Consider the following 15,996-nt stretch of genomic DNA (forward strand, 5'->3'; position numbering starts at 1 on the left):
ACCTGTAATAGATTCTAGAATTTTTTGAAAATGTAATTTTATTACATTTTTTAGGACTGCACACTCTATTAACAAATATGTTTTGTTGGTTTTGAGATGTAATTAGTAAATTGGGTAAACCTTGGGAATTACAAAAGGAGAGTCTGTGTATACATTACAACGTTAACATAATACAGTCAAACTTCTCTGAAACAACCCCTCACGGTTCCCAGGAATAGGGTCGTAATAGGGGGGGGGGGGGGGGGGGGGGGGGGGGGTCGTAATAGATGTTTTTCCGAAATTTTCAGTTGATTTCAAACACCCCCCCCCCCCCCCCCCCCCAACAAACCGATACTCGCTAAGAAACCAGCCGTACAAAGGCAGGATGCTGTCACTCACAATGCGAGACGGCTTTGCTTTAAACCCACTTCAACCTTCATGACAGGTCCGTCGCCCTACAGCTACAGGCCACCTCTAAAGAAAATATGTCAAAAGACAGTTTATTTTTACTGGTTAATTTACATGTCCATTTTCTGCTTGCCGTTGTTAAATACACTAGAACCCCGATGTCACGAACCCCGGATTTAACGAAGCAGTGATTTTACAAATACATTCTCTGGAACCATCAAAAAATTGGACTTTTGACCAAAATGTGAAAAGCAGAAGAAGAAAAAAAATGAAATGAAAGATCATTAAAATTTGTTAATTTTAACACACAGCTTATTTTTGTGTCGGCTTTAATACTTCCAATAATGTTCATGTAAGAATAACAAAAAAATAATGGGACAATTCCTTTAAAAATATGGCAGCGGTAGGTTCTGCAATGCGAGTTGGCGCACACTAAGCTCGCCCGACTGGCTGGCGGCAGCGGCTTCATGACGCATAAGCTTACCCCTCCCTCCCCACGATCACATTCTTCAAGGTTAGCTCATCCCTCCCAGACACACAAACCATCTAGTGTCCTCCCTTATAACACCCCAACTTCGCTCTGCTTTGAAAAACCTTCAGTGAGAAAATGCTCATTTCACCCTCCCTTCTCCCGTAAAATTGGGCTATTATGAATGGGGTACTAAAGCGGTGTAGGAGGGGTAAGATCGTTGTAAATATTTTCGGACCCCTCCCTCCCCAACAAACACGCCCAAAAAAAAGTATGTCAAAATATGTCACTTTTCACACCAAGTTAGATTTCAGTCATCTCTGGCAAGGAATTTACAAGCTTTCAAACTTAAATATAAATGTATTTTAATAGCAAGTGTCCTATGAAAAGGAATATACCGAATAAAATCAAACTGCTGTCACCAAACAAAGCATAAAACGGCCCAATGCGTGGTCGCCTTGTTTTTGCTCGCGCGAGAGGCGAGACGTGGAATGTTTGAAGAAAGATAATGCGGGGGAGACAGACGGCAGCCACTGTGTTTCCTAGCCAGTGTGTTTCCTGCGTGGGGAATAAGTGGCGTAGCCTTTTTTTTTATGCTGGGTGAAGCAACCTTTTTCTATCAACCCACGGAAAAAATTATTGCTTGAGCTGTCAAAATAAACATCGCTGCGGCAGTGCATCCAGTCGGTCGCTGTGTATATCTACTCTAAAAACATAACATCTCAATCCAAAACAAGATTCCTTATAACCTACACGTATTGCCGGATGTTTTCAGCCTTATCCATGCAAGTTCTTTAGCCACGTTTTGAATGAAACAACTGGCGGGCCAGTGTTGTACCCTGTTTTGGGGACACATAAAGCTTTTATCAATTTGCTAACAGTTTTAATATATTTTTACTCTGTTAAAATGAAGCAGATAACGTGATTTTTAACAAGTACAAGCAGCATCCGAGATCGGCCGCAGCGCAGGGTACGGGGAGAGGATGAGCAAGGGCGAGGAGCGGCCGACTATCATGTTCACACGCTGCGGCCAGAGGGTTTTTCCTGCATTGTATTAATAGTAATTAATATTTAATGGTATTTTATTTATTAAGTCATAATACACAAAATCGGAAAAAAAAAAAAAAAAAAAAACCCTGCATAAGTCATCAACAATAGTTCACAAATTCAAGCCAGAAAATATACCAAATCGGACTTCAAAAACTAAGCAAACATTGTCAACCGATAGTAATCAAAATCAAGAGAAATCCAGCAGGTAGCTTTGCCTTAACTGCGTACTACACTAGACACTCGCAAAAAGCTAAACGTAAACATGTTGCCACAAAAACCTTTATCTGCACCCTGCCGGCAAAGGGATGTGGAATGGGGGTTGTCAAGCGCTGACAGTGGTCGACAGTAAGTGGTATCTATTTTTAGATATGCGCTGCCTACAGCAGTACAGCACTGGGCAAGAGAAACGCAGTAACACTCTACTCACCACAAGAAACTTATTTTCTGTCCGATTTTCTTAGGATTTTCCGCAATTTTTTCATGGTTCCTCGAAATCGGACTATAATAGAGAGGTGGTCGCAATAAATGGGGTCGCAAAAAAAGGTTTTACTGTATGTACATACATAGACACACACATATAATACATATGCTTCTCTTTAACTCACATGGAAACCTTAAGTTCAAGGTAAAATTGAAACCAACATACCTACATATAATTCATTAAATGTAGAGTCCTTATCCTTCCTCAGCTATATGTAACGTAAATTGAAAAACATACTGAAATATTTTTGGGCTGATTAAAGACAGTAGATCTGCTGGATCTTCATCAACTTACAGACTTGCCAACTTTTGAAACCCTAAAATAGTAAAATACATAAAAAATAATATAACATGCGTAAACTGCTCGTGGCAATTGGTAAATTAAAAAACTTTCATGATATCACATTTTTTTTTTAGTAATCGAAATTATGTAATCATTTTAATATACATTAACATTGCAGACCAACAATCATGCTCATTATTTACCATAATGGAAAGATTTTTGCTCAGTATCACATCAAAAAAACAACTTTGTTCCTTGTGGTACCCTACAAATCAACTGAGTGTACCTTTGTTACAATATACACTGATATCAGTTAACTTCCATGCTCCATATACACAAAGGATTTAATTAGAACTACAGTAAAACTTCACTACAACAAACTTCAAGGGCCCAAGATTGCCAGTGGTTTGTTGTAGTGAAGTTCTTTATACTGAAATCATAAAAATTGCATTATTTTTGGTTGTGACTATTAACAACATAAAAAGTACGTTACTTATTTCTCAATTTATCACTATAAAAAATTATGAAAACTTGTAAATAACTGTAAACACATTAAGAATAAAAATATGTAATATTTATAAATTCTAGTTAAACTGATCTTTTTAAAAACAGATGGTGCAGACTCAATTTCATGGGAACACATTAAAAAACACTGTTCTAAAATATAAAAGTAAGACTATGTAATTATATGAAGTAAACTGAACTGACTTCAACAACAAACACACAATTCACTTTGATTTTGAAAAAAAAAAGTCTTTAATTAATGACTGCTTTTTCATTGCCCCTAGTTCCTGAGTTACATCCTTCTCAATACTTTGGAGAACTCCCATGTGGTGAGATAAATTTGTGGATGTTAAGAACAGCCTCTCCAACACATCTAGTGCAGCACGAATTTCTTCTCTCCGAGGCCGCTTGAGCTCAACCTCTTCCGTATCATCCTCATCTTCGTTTGCCTGGGCAGTCTCCTCGTCACACTCTGAAGTTGTCTCATCTGATACAAGAGGACATGTTGTCAGCTGATTATCAATGGTAGAAAAATCAATGAATGATTACTAGCAGCTATAAATTTTTTTTTTGTACTTCCACCCGTTCAACTTCACATTCATCTGCATCATCAATACAGCATACCTGCCAACCTTGGCTAGTCAAAAAGAGGGAGGTTTTTAATGGAGTAAATACTTGGTTCCCCAAATAAAGTGGGGGTCCGGGGGCCCTCCCCCGGGAAAATTTTGATTAGAAGGTGCAAAATGGTGCTATTTAACCATTTTTCGAAGTAAAAATTGAAAATTAGATGGTGGAAATTTTTATATTTTTATGGGGCTAGTTGCTATTTTTAAGAACTATTTTTTTTTACACCCACTCTTTACACCCACTGGAGCATTGTGGAAAGTAATGCTCCATGATCTAAATTAATCCAATACAAGTTTGGCAATATTTAAAGCAATGAAATCACTATTCAATATAGAAATTCACAACACAGAACTCTCAATCTTTTGTATCTCATTATTGTCGCAAGTAACCACCACAGAATACAGTTTGGCATTTCTAGAGGCAAGTTTGTTTTAACACCAAACTCAAAGAAAAACACACAGGATACCAAATAACAATCAATGGCAAAAATTAATTTAGACATAGAACTCTTAGTTACTTACAGGTAGTTTTAACTTGGCTGATAAATTACTTCTTCAAGCTTTCTCTGGTTGCAGATTTAGCTTTCTTCAGGAAAGTAGGGTCAAATTGTTGTTCATAGCAGCATCCCTGTTGCCTTGATTTTACCACCATCAATCTGTCTAATGTCTCATTAGACATGGATGACCTAAACTGTGTCCTTGACTTTCGTACCTGGCTGAATATTCTCTCAGATTCAGCATTGCTGTGGGGAATTGTCAAAATTGCCAGAATAACCTTAGAAAGTTTTTCATACTTCAAACTTCCAGATGCATTTTTAATTTTTCCCACCAAACTCCACTGAATATCAATCCTTTCTTCTTTCTTGATGGCTTCATCAAGATCTTCAAGTTGAAACTGACAAAACTCTGACTGCAAATCATCAATGGCAGAATCTAAAACCTGGTCTTCATAACATAACATGAATGGAAATTTATTTACAAAAAATGTCAAACTGGAGAATGATGCATTACAAACATTATTAATCTGGGCTGCCTCAGCATTGATTAAAACTTTATCATTGAAGGGAAATTTGGTAAGCATGTAATCACATGCACGTACAAAATACGCCCTAACAGATGAGTAAAAAATTGACTTTTCTTCAGGTTTAAGGTCACACACTGCCCTAGAAGTAGAATTTCCAATTGTAATGTCATTATCTTCTTTTTGGTTCATTCTCTTGTGATAGTCAACCTCCAACAATGATGAAGAGTTTTTAACAACAGTAGGTTTCACAAATCTTGTAATGACATCTTTGAACAATTCTATTAGAATACAGCGTAACAAGTGAATTTGTGGTTTCTGCGATTGCAAAACCACATTTGGTTTTTCAAATACTGGCAATGTATTCTGAAGGAACAGATAAAACAATTTATTTAGTTGCCGTGTAAGGAACATCAATAATCTCTCTTCTCTTGAAAGATTACATGAACTATTTCCACTTTTTTGTGCAGGGTGGAATTTTGTTACTTTTGACTCTGGAACTGGTGATTCAGAACTTCGTTTCAAGCTAGAACATTTAACTGAAGTTTGGCTATCAGAAGAGGCAGCTTTGGACATTTTTGGTATCCTGTACAAATCTAATTGTCCCGACTTCTCATGTGGACGTGAAGACTTAACCTCAAAATTGAAATAACTAGCTGTTGCAGCATTCTTGACAAACATTTCCCTAGCGAGAGCCAGCGAGTGCAAAGATGTTTTAACATTTTTTTTTACATCTGTGTGATGCAATACTTGAAATTCTTTTAACTTATCTTTCCTTTTTGCACTTTTTTCAAGATAAAAATAAATATCTACTAATATCTCATCAACTTTGCAAGGAAGAGTTGCTGCTGCCTTTTCTGCAGCCAAATTGATTAAATGACAAGCACAACCCACAACAAACAAATTGGGCATTTCTTTTTTTAAGTGTGCTGCTGCCCCGTTTTTCAAGCCTATCATTACAATAGCATTATCAGTGCTGAATGATATGCAATTTTGAAGTTTAATATTCCGTGACCTCAAAGACTGTATGACCAATGCTGCAATATTAACTACAGTAGAGTCTCCAGACAGTACAGGTACACAAAGCACTGAACTTTCCACCTTACCTGCTTCACTGCTGTAATAACTTACAACAACGGGGTATAATTTTGAATCGCTATCGTTACTCCCATCTGTCGCCACAGAGAATGCACCGTTTTTTAACGTCTGCACAAGTTTTTCTTCTTCCGTTTTTGCCATTTCAGATATAATTGCTGACGTTTTTGTACATGCACAGCTATAGCACTATCAGGGAACATTTTGCGAAACAACAACCCAGCATGATCTGAACAACTAACAGGGAGATTGTGTTCTAAAACAACACACGTAAACAAGCACTCAGCATTCGTAACACTTTCTTCTTGCCGGCTTGCACTGCCACAAAAGCTTAACTTCTTGTTTGCATCAACACAGCGTACATTATCTTGATGTTTCTTGGTTTGGATGTGTTTCACGACGTCCCACCTTCCCCCATGCGATACAGCAAAGTCACAACGACACAGCGAACAAAAAGCAAAATGATCTCCTTTTATGGAAGTTAAAATACAATGCACTGTAAGCTTTCTTGTATACAGTCAAGTATTTAATCACTTTCTTTTCTGCCATGTTACTTGAGGTATGGAACCTTACTAGCTGCTTTAACCGCGTAATTCATTTCATAAACACATTCGCCTTGCAATTAATTTTGTAAACATATTGATATTTATCACGACACGAACTACCATAGATGACCAACTAAAAAAAAATCCAAGCTGCACAAAGCATGTAAGAAGGTCAAGAATGCAAGATTTCTATTGGCGAATTATTTTCAGCGCTGATTACAGGTTGGCTACGCCCTTCGTGTTCTAGCCGAAGTGAGACGAACGTTACCGATTGCCGAGCTGTGAGACAGCTGTGCGAGCGCCACAGCGCAGCGCCGAGCACATGGAGAAACATAACCTTGAAACCTGATACCGGCCATTTCTAGTGCCACTAAGCGAAAGGAAGCAAAAGCGGGAGCTTCAAAGGCAAAAGCGGGAGGGCGGGAGGCTACACACAAAAGCAGGAGAGCGGGAGGCTACACACAAAAGCGGGAGACTAGGGTTGGCAGGTATGATACAGTCATCTCCACTTGAGCTTTCAGGGAATCCTGCCTTGAAAAAAATTCACAACAGTGCTAGGCTTGATTCGGCTCCATGCCGAACAAAGTCTGTGGATAGCTTGCAAAATGTTCCACTTTAAAGCACTTGCTTCTTTACCACAATCCATCTGTCGCAGAAGAAACTCCACCAGTTGTCTTTTATAATCTCGTTTCACCTGTGCTATGATGCCCTGATCAAGTGGTTGTAATGTACTGGTGCAATTTGGTGGAAGGAAAACCACTTTGATTTTCCTTAGACCAGCAAAATTAGCATTATGGGCAGCACAGTGGTCAATAAACAACATTACCTTCCGGTTTTGCACACCCATCCTTGAGTCAAAACTGTTGAGCCACTCTTGAAACAATGATGAGTTCATCCAAGAGTTCTTGTTGTTCCTATACTTGCATGGAAGTGTTTAATATTTTTGAAAAAACGTGGTTTAGCAAATTTACCAACTACTGTTGGTTCCATTTTTTCAGAACCATCGCTGTTTACACAAAAAAGTAGGGCTGTTCCGATACCGATACATGTATCGGTTATCGGCCGATATTAAGGTCATAGTCGATTCACAAGAATCTGTAGTAGTATCGGTGCAGATATTGGTAAAGATATTTTATTTGCAATTTCACGTCCAAGCCATAAATACTGTTACCACTTACCTTACAAAGAATTTCTCATGTTTCAGAAACAAATACCTATAATTAAACAATAAACAACATACAAACAAGATAGGAATTTTTTTTTCAGGTTAGGGCATTGCTTACCTAAAGTAAACAAATCCAGATATTTCAAGTTACAGTAATTGAGAGAACTGAAACCAACAGTAATATATTGGTCCAGTGCATGGAAATGAACGAAAAGGTACATTATCTTTATTTACCAAGACCGACACATAACCTCAATCACGATTCTGTAAATACACAACATACCGTATTTTATCGTGTACAGCCGCCTTTTTTTCCCTCCTAATTTTCAACGGAAAACTTATGATTCGGCTATCTACGCACTTATTAAAAGAGAAAAATTTTTTTTTTCAGGGACAAGAAAATACGTATTCCATCACTGTTGTGGTAGTGTCGCCATTTCTAATGGTGCACGTAAATATGAAGAAAAGACAAATAAACAACTTACCAAGAGATATGAATGATGTACCATAATTACAGTACAAACCCAATAGTTATTTAAGATAATAACCATAAAAAGAACTAAAGATTCTTTGTAGATAAAATAATTAATACAGAAGCATGACAGCTACCACATTTGCACTATAGTTACCGTAACAACCGAGATGTATATTTACCGTGATGGTAATGTATTTATTTATGACATATTAAAATTCAAGAACATTATTGAAAAAAAATAAAAAAAAGATGTTAAATTTCGTTTTTGTTTTGTCTGTGTTATGTTTGTGCCAGTTATTTTACTGCATTTTTTTTTTTTTTTTTAAAGAATACGAAGCAGCTTATCAGCAAAGGAGCCGGAAACTCATATTATGATGCACCACTGTCGTCAGAAAAAGAGATTGATCGTTACCTGAGCACACCACTCTGCTCACTCAAGCATTCATGTGCAGAGTACTGGAGTTCCTGCAGGATCAGTTTATTCAGAGCAAATATTTTCTCAAGCAGGGTTGATTGTAACTGACCACAGGTCATCTCTGCTGCCAGATCATGTGAATCAGTTGATTTTTTTGAAGTGTAATCTCGAGCACTCCTAAATACAGTTACTTTTCAGGAGCAAAATCAGAATTTGTTAATATGTAAATAAAATAAACACAATTGATTAAAAAAAATGTCTAGCATATTACAATTTAACATACATTTTACTTAAAATTTTAACTCTTTGTAAGAAAACAAATAAAAATTGAGAGTATCGGTTTTGGTATCGGCAGTGGTGTTATCGGAGTATTGGAATCGGTATCAGAAATTGAGGTATCGGAACAGCCCTACAAAAAAGCACTGTGAAACGTTCTTTGCTTCTTTTGCCTCCATGGCATGTTTGACCCCTAACCTCCAAAGTTCTATCAGGAAGGAGATTAAAAAATATTCCCGCCTCATCAGCATTAAAAATGTCTTTCTTCTCATAACCGGAAATCAGAGAATCCAGTTCGGCTTGCCATTTCTCCTGTACTGTGACATCAACAGCAGCAGCTTTACCAGACACTTTCAGGGTACTCAAGTTGTACCTTGCCTTAAATCTGTGTAGCCACCCACCTGAAGCTTGAGAGTTGTCAAATCCCAATTTTAGGGTTTCTTCGAGTGCCTTCTCCTGCAAGACATTCCCAGCTACTGATATGTTTGATGCTCTTGACTGCATCAACCAGTCAAACAATCACTTCTCCAGGACTTCATATGGTGCAGCTGAAATACGTTTTCGGCTGTGGGATAAAAAATCATTTTCATAATTTCCGACCGCTGATTTAAAATCGTGAACACAGTAGATTTCGCGATTCCAAATTCTGTCGCAATGTCGGTTTTCTTCTTCCCGTCGTCTACTACTTTAATTATAGCTAGTTTCGTTTTCATATCAATTGATTTCCGCTTTCTCGGCAACATTATGCCAAAACAATTTGAAAACGTCAACAAAAAAATCACAAACTTAAAACTCACACGATACTTTACAATTTACGTAACACGTTTCGTATTGCGGGCGCGAAATAAAAAACACACAACACGGATAGGACGTAATGGTGTATACAAAACATCTGCAACGGAAAATGGCCTTTGGCCAGTGCAAGGTGGCGGCAGATGCTAGAAGTGGGAGCGCTGTAGGTGCGTCAACAAAAGACGTTAGATATTAATAGCGCTGTTACCTAATTGATGTGTTCTGCTGTTATTGTGTGCCGTATTGTTTTGCTTCTTACGTTTCGTTATCATTTCATAACGAAATTTTGAGACGGAAGTATTTATGATGATTGTCCAGCGTATATATTGTGTTCGTTATCGAGAATATTTTGTAAACCTCTCGCAAAATATTGCTGGAAAATTCGTATAGTTGAAAATAATTAACATATGATTGCATTTTGTTTTGGCGGGACCGTAGGAGATGTTCGTTATAGTGAAATGTACATTATCCTGAAGTTCGTTAACGCAATGCTTTACTGTACTTGCCAGAAAAATATTAACTTTTTTTAATACAGTAAACAAAATTCCTAATTTGCAATGAATTAAATATAGGATATAACTGATATGTATAAATACACTCACCAATTGAGTCAGGAATGTTTTCTTCAGATATGACTGAGTAAGTATAAGTAAGCACAAATAAACAAAAGTATTAAAAAAGCACACAAAAAATGAAAAAACAAAAAGTCTGCACACACACAATTGCCTAGATTATTCTTTTTTTTAAAGATGCTGCAGTTGCTTTTTTGGCCTTTCTTGAGAATTATTCAGAAAACTGCTGTTCATAACGGATTCCTGTTTGGCTGCACTTAATTACAAGCATGCTTTTCAAGGACTGGACTGAAAGCTGTGACCTGAATTTTGTCTTATTTTTTGTCACAAGACTAAACACGCGCTCACACTCCGCATTGCTGTGCGGGATAGTCAGTATTGAAAGCATTATTTTGGCTACTCTGTCAAACTTTGGGAGTGTATCCATTGTGTAGCTATTGTGGCCCATTTCACATCACATCAACACGCTCATCTGTACTCACAAGAGAAGAGATGTCTTCTAGCTGGAGAGCAGTAAACTGTTTGTGCAGCTCATCCATTGCAGCGTCAACCGTCTCATTCCCTTTCACTGGCAATATAAAAGGAAACATATCTATGAAATACCTAACATTAGCAAAGGCAGCATTTTCAATATCATCAATATTTGCAATTTCTGCTTTTTCAACAACTTCATTCTTCCATGGAAATTTGTGATGGATGTAATCACAGGCAGTTGTGAAATACTTCCTTCCTTACTGCAGTGTAAAATTCAAGCTTCTCAGTATCAGCCAGTGAGTCAACAAATCTGGAAGTAGGGCAACCAATAACTAACTCTGAATCTTGTCTCTGATTTTCAAGTTTATGATACCTGACGTCAAGTAGTGGCTTATTCTTGATTGCCACCGGTTTTAAAAATTTTGAATACAGTTCCTGCAACAGGCCGCAAAGAAACGTTCTCAAAATATGTATTTGTGGTGATGCTGACCAACAATACATTAACTTTGTCGAAAGTAGGTGTAACATGAACTAAAAACAAACAGAATGCTTTATTTGATGGTGTAGACAAAAACATGAACAATTTTCCTCACGTGAAAGACTGCTGCATTTGTTTTTTAATGTTGATTTTGCTGATGAAACACTATTATTGAAGTTAGTACACCTTTTTTGTACAGTCCCATCCCGATTCTGCTTCTTTGCAGCAGCTTGTGAGCTACTAAAGCATGCATGCTTCACTTCACTTTTTTTAAAAACAGCTGAATACCTGATACAGATTTTCTACTCTCAGATGAATCACTAGAAGTTGCACACTTATATTTCACTGGAACAATTTGTGTCGATATAGAAGTACTCTTTCCTGAATCACAACTTGGAATTTTGTAAGTCATCAGTGATGACTGCTGTTTCTGGACAGATACTTCATCATTAAAAAAACTAAACAATGGCTCCCATTGCTCAAGTAAGCGAACTAAGCTTTTGTCAAGTGACAACCATCTTGTACATATGTGTTTCAATATCTTGCTTGCTTCTTTGCCGTGGAATACTTGGAACTTCTGCAAATTTTTCTTTTCTTTTCACACTTTTTCCCCGAAAATAATAGATATCAACCAGAAGAAAATCTTCAATTTGACACGGGAGAGTTGCTGCTGCTTTCTCTGCAGCGAGATTGATAAGGTGGCATGGACAACCTACAACAACAAGTTCTGCCTGACTCTCTTTTAAAACTGCTGCAACACCATTTTTGTGTCCCAACATTGCAGGGGCATTATCAGCAGAAAACTAGTGGTGTGCGGGATCCCGAATTTCGGGAAAAGTTTCGGGAGGGCATTGCTTTTTTTCCCGCCGGGAGGGAATAATATTTTTCCCGGTATTTTTGAGAAAAAAAATTATATTTGTGACAACGGCCCGTTTGGCCTACAATAATAGGAAAAATAAAGAGATTGCTTTACGATTTAATATAGATAACACGTTTATTAATGAAATTATTTTTTAATGTCAACGTATATCCATGGGAAAACAAAATCCCGGAAAATGATATACATCACGATCTTCTAAACTTACATAACTGACTTAAGGGGGCGGTTCACAGACTAAAAATCGCTACACATCCAAATCATTTTAATTTTGGTAAAATGTGATTAAAGCCTTCAAAATCAACTATCCGACCACTCCGCCCGGTCAGTATAAGTACCTGCGTAGCTGGGAGCAACGGTCATTCGAGTCAGGCTCTTCAGACAGGAAGGGTGTGTTTCTCCTCTCTCCTGGCCGACTTTAGACACGCGAAGACAGTTGGGCCCTGAGGAATGTGTGGGCTGAGAGCCGCAGTGTTGCCAGTTCCACTCCACCCGACCAGGGCCATGAGTCATGACCTCCGTGGCTGATCCAGGCTGACAGTCCGCCGCGCAGGCGAGCGAAGTTTGACGGCCCGCCAGGAAATACCTTCGCGCGCACTTTAGATATTAACACATTACTGTGCTGTACATAATATTCTATGTTAACTATGGTTCAAGATAAAACTATAATACACATTTAAAAAATATATATATTTTTTTCACTAACATTGTAAACACAAATCATAATTTCATAATTTAAAATTTTCTCACGGTTACTCAATTTATAAAGACTTGAAGTTATGAGATGTTATTTATACCTGATACTTAGAGTCAAGTAAATAGGAATAATATGGCAGAACCAATTTATAAATAGTGATTAGCACAAAAGTAAAATAAAATCTTCTCTGAGTAACTTCAATCCAATTATTGCAATAGAAAATTGTCTAATTAGAGGCGTTACTATTAAAAATCATCGCAGAAATTTTACACTAATTAATACTTAAATTATTGCAAATGGTAATTATCTTAATCAAAATCCACAAAGATGGTATGACACAACATTTACATTTTTTTAACATCTTAAAACATTTATTTTTTTGTGTTAAAATTCCGCACCATCAATCGAACATATGTGTGTGTGTGTATCCTATATATTATATAGTTGTGTGGACACAATAACCATCGTAAGTTTGTATCATTTACTTACAGATATATAATTATGCAAAATTTTGTCTGGAACAGTTTTTGATACGACCAACCATTATTGCGAGGGGTGATCAAAATAGGAGTTGAAGGCAGAAATATTCATAACTCCCTTAGTAAGTACAGTATCAAATCCGTTCACAGTTATTGTAAACCTTCTAATAATTATCTAAAACTTTTACTTGAAACTATTTTTGATAAGACCAAAACGTACTGCAAGGGCTGACCAACCACAGGACACTTTAAAAAAATATAAAATACATTAAAATTAAACCTATTTCTCTATAAACATAATGAAGGTGAAACATAATTTTAAATTCTTAGCCAAATTCAAGCAAATAATAAATTTTGTGTTGTAGGCAGTAACAAGGTTTATGATTTGGAAGCTTTAATGTGTAACTTATTATTTTACAATGTACAGTTTGTAGCTAAAATTTACTGTAACCAGTCGGCCAGTTTACAGTTTTAATTATTTTATTAATATTTTTAATTATTTATAGTTATGGGTATGTATAGAGATGGTGATTTATAGCATTTAAAATAATAACATTTAGCATTTTGAATTTGAAATTTAGCATTTTGTAGCACTTTTAAAAACAAGATTTAGCCAATTCTCTCATTTTACATTTCTGAAGAAAAGTATATTTTTATAAAGCATTAAATAATACACATATTAAATATTAACAACCACAGAAATAAAGATCTAGCACAACTACAAAGATAGCCTATCTTGGCAGGTTTCCAAACAACTTTTTATCACTTATGAGTGCAATAAATTTAATACCGTATTTACTCGCATATAGGTAGGGATAGGAAATTTTCACGATCGCCAATTATTCGCGAATTCGCGCGAAATCCACTGTAGAAAACGAATTTTGCGTGTGCTCACGACAAATTTGTGAAATTACCACAAAATCACAGAGTTTTATCGCGAATATACAGATCAAATAGTGAAATATTGTATCTAACAAAAATATATATTTACGTATGTCTACAGAACTTTACGTACGTTAAATGTGAATGGGATCCTAAAACTTGGAAACAAAATGGGAAGGGATTAAACAAATATCCGAATATTGCACTTAACATAACCTATGATGGTAAAACAAATTTTATCTGTGCAAGGCATTCAGTTTCCACATTTCATAGTTGAACCTACGTCGTGCTTAAATATAGTAGAAATGCATACCTGCCAACTTTTTAGTTTGGTCATCAAGAAAACTTTTAAATTCGGAAAATGTATCGTAAATCAAATTCGGCAATTTTTTACATGCTTTATGTGCAATTATTTTCTATTTTTCTATTCCATTTGGTTTCTGCTAATTTGCTAATGACATGAAGGACATAATGATGGCCTAGAATGAAAATCTAATACAGTCAATATTGTAAATGTACTGGGCAACTAAACCTATCCAGAATGTGCCAATTTACACAGCATGTATATGAAAAGCAAAATGATCAAGTACAAAACAAAAGCAATAGTATTCACTAAACAAGATTACATAAAGACATACCTTGCTGTATCACATGTTTGTTACATATTTCAGTCATCTCCTGATTATCATCCTTGATGCAATTTTAAGACTTTAAATGTGCAGCAGTTGCCTTCTTTGCTTTACCTAACAAATCTGAGGTAAACCTTTGTTCATAACAAACACAATTTCTTGATTTCAACACAGAAATAGACTGCAAAGTTTCAGATGACATGGAGGACCTAAATTGGGTTCTGTTTTTTTTTACCATGCTGAAAATGCGCTCACATTCTGAATTACTGTGGGGGATTGACAGAATTGATAGCATTATCTTTGACAGTCTGTTATACTTCAGGAAGCCATCTACTCCACGAACTCTTGATAATTCAGCCCACTTGACATCAACAGTGCCTTCTTTTTCTAGAAGAGATGAAATGTCATCAACTTGAAGTGCCACAAATTGTTGCTGGACTTCATCCATGGCTGAATCTATTGTTTTATTGTCCTTCAAAGGAAGGATAAATGGAAACTTTTCCACAAAAAAACTTAACAGAGGAGAACTTTGCAATTTCAAACTCATTTAGTCGAGCCACTTCTGCATGTTTCAGAACTTCACTCTTGAGGGGAAACTTGTTTACTATATAGTTGCATGCAGTAACAAAATATTTCCGCACTGATGCAAAAAACAATACTTTTTCTTTTTTTTCTAGTTCAGACACTAAAGCTGAAGTTTCACTCCCAACAACTACTTCATCATCTTCTCTTTGATTTTCAATCAAATGGTACTTACGCAGAAGAATATTACCACTTTTCCCAACTTTTGGCTTTACAAATTTTGACAATAGATCTCTCAGTAATGTGGTGAGAATTTCTTGAAGAATTTGTATTTGTGGTGAAGCAGACTGAAGTAAAACATTTACTTTGTCAAACATAGGTATAGTGTTTAGAAGGAACGTACATAATGTACAATTCAGTTTAGAGGAAAGAAACAGAAATAATTTTTCCTCACGGCTCAAAGACAGATTCTGATTTTTCAAAACTGGAGCACTGCTATATCTATCATCCAATGCAATTCGTTTACTGCTACTTGCCTCAGTGTCTGCAACCACGTCGGATACTCTCTTCCCATGTTTTTGACTTCCCTTTCATGGAACAGGATCATCTGCAGGTTTCTGAATTTTAGGGATCTTGTATGACGACAGAGAAATGGCATTACTTGATTTCTTTGCTGCAGACACCTCACTAGGCTGAAGTTGGATTTATTCCAGATTTATTTTCCTTCCCCTCATTTCCCAAACCCAAAGATGTGGGCGGAGCCAAGCGGTACAGCACTGAAGATCTAAATACAACACGTTCTT

The 15,996-nt window shown here is 36.5% G+C and overlaps 1 protein-coding gene across 4 annotated transcripts in view; it reads right to left on the minus strand.

Annotated features, from left to right (window-relative positions):
* The window catches only part of LOC134527243 (ribosome quality control complex subunit TCF25), a 361,743-nt gene that overhangs the window by 103,182 nt on the left and 242,565 nt on the right, over window positions 1-15,996 (minus strand). Inside the window, exons 9-10 of one of the 4 annotated variants that reach the window (XR_010074132.1) lie at window positions 12,323-12,570; window positions 3,581-3,660 (exon numbers count right to left, since the gene is read on the minus strand). The exons of 2 other annotated variants lie outside the window; for them this stretch is intronic. Coding sequence is in view for 1 of the 2 variants with exons in the window: in XM_063359743.1 (XP_063215813.1) it covers window positions 3,547-3,660 (114 nt within the window). In the remaining variant the exon portion in view is untranslated. Of the gene's footprint in view, window positions 1-918; window positions 3,661-12,322; window positions 12,571-15,996 lie in introns of those variants that run through there. One more of the 4 variants, XM_063359743.1, reaches the window with a different exon arrangement.

The sequence above is a fragment of the Bacillus rossius genome, chromosome 1, assembly GCF_032445375.1.
Source record: "Bacillus rossius redtenbacheri isolate Brsri chromosome 1, Brsri_v3, whole genome shotgun sequence".
Taxonomy (NCBI): Eukaryota; Metazoa; Arthropoda; class Insecta; order Phasmatodea; family Bacillidae; genus Bacillus; species Bacillus rossius.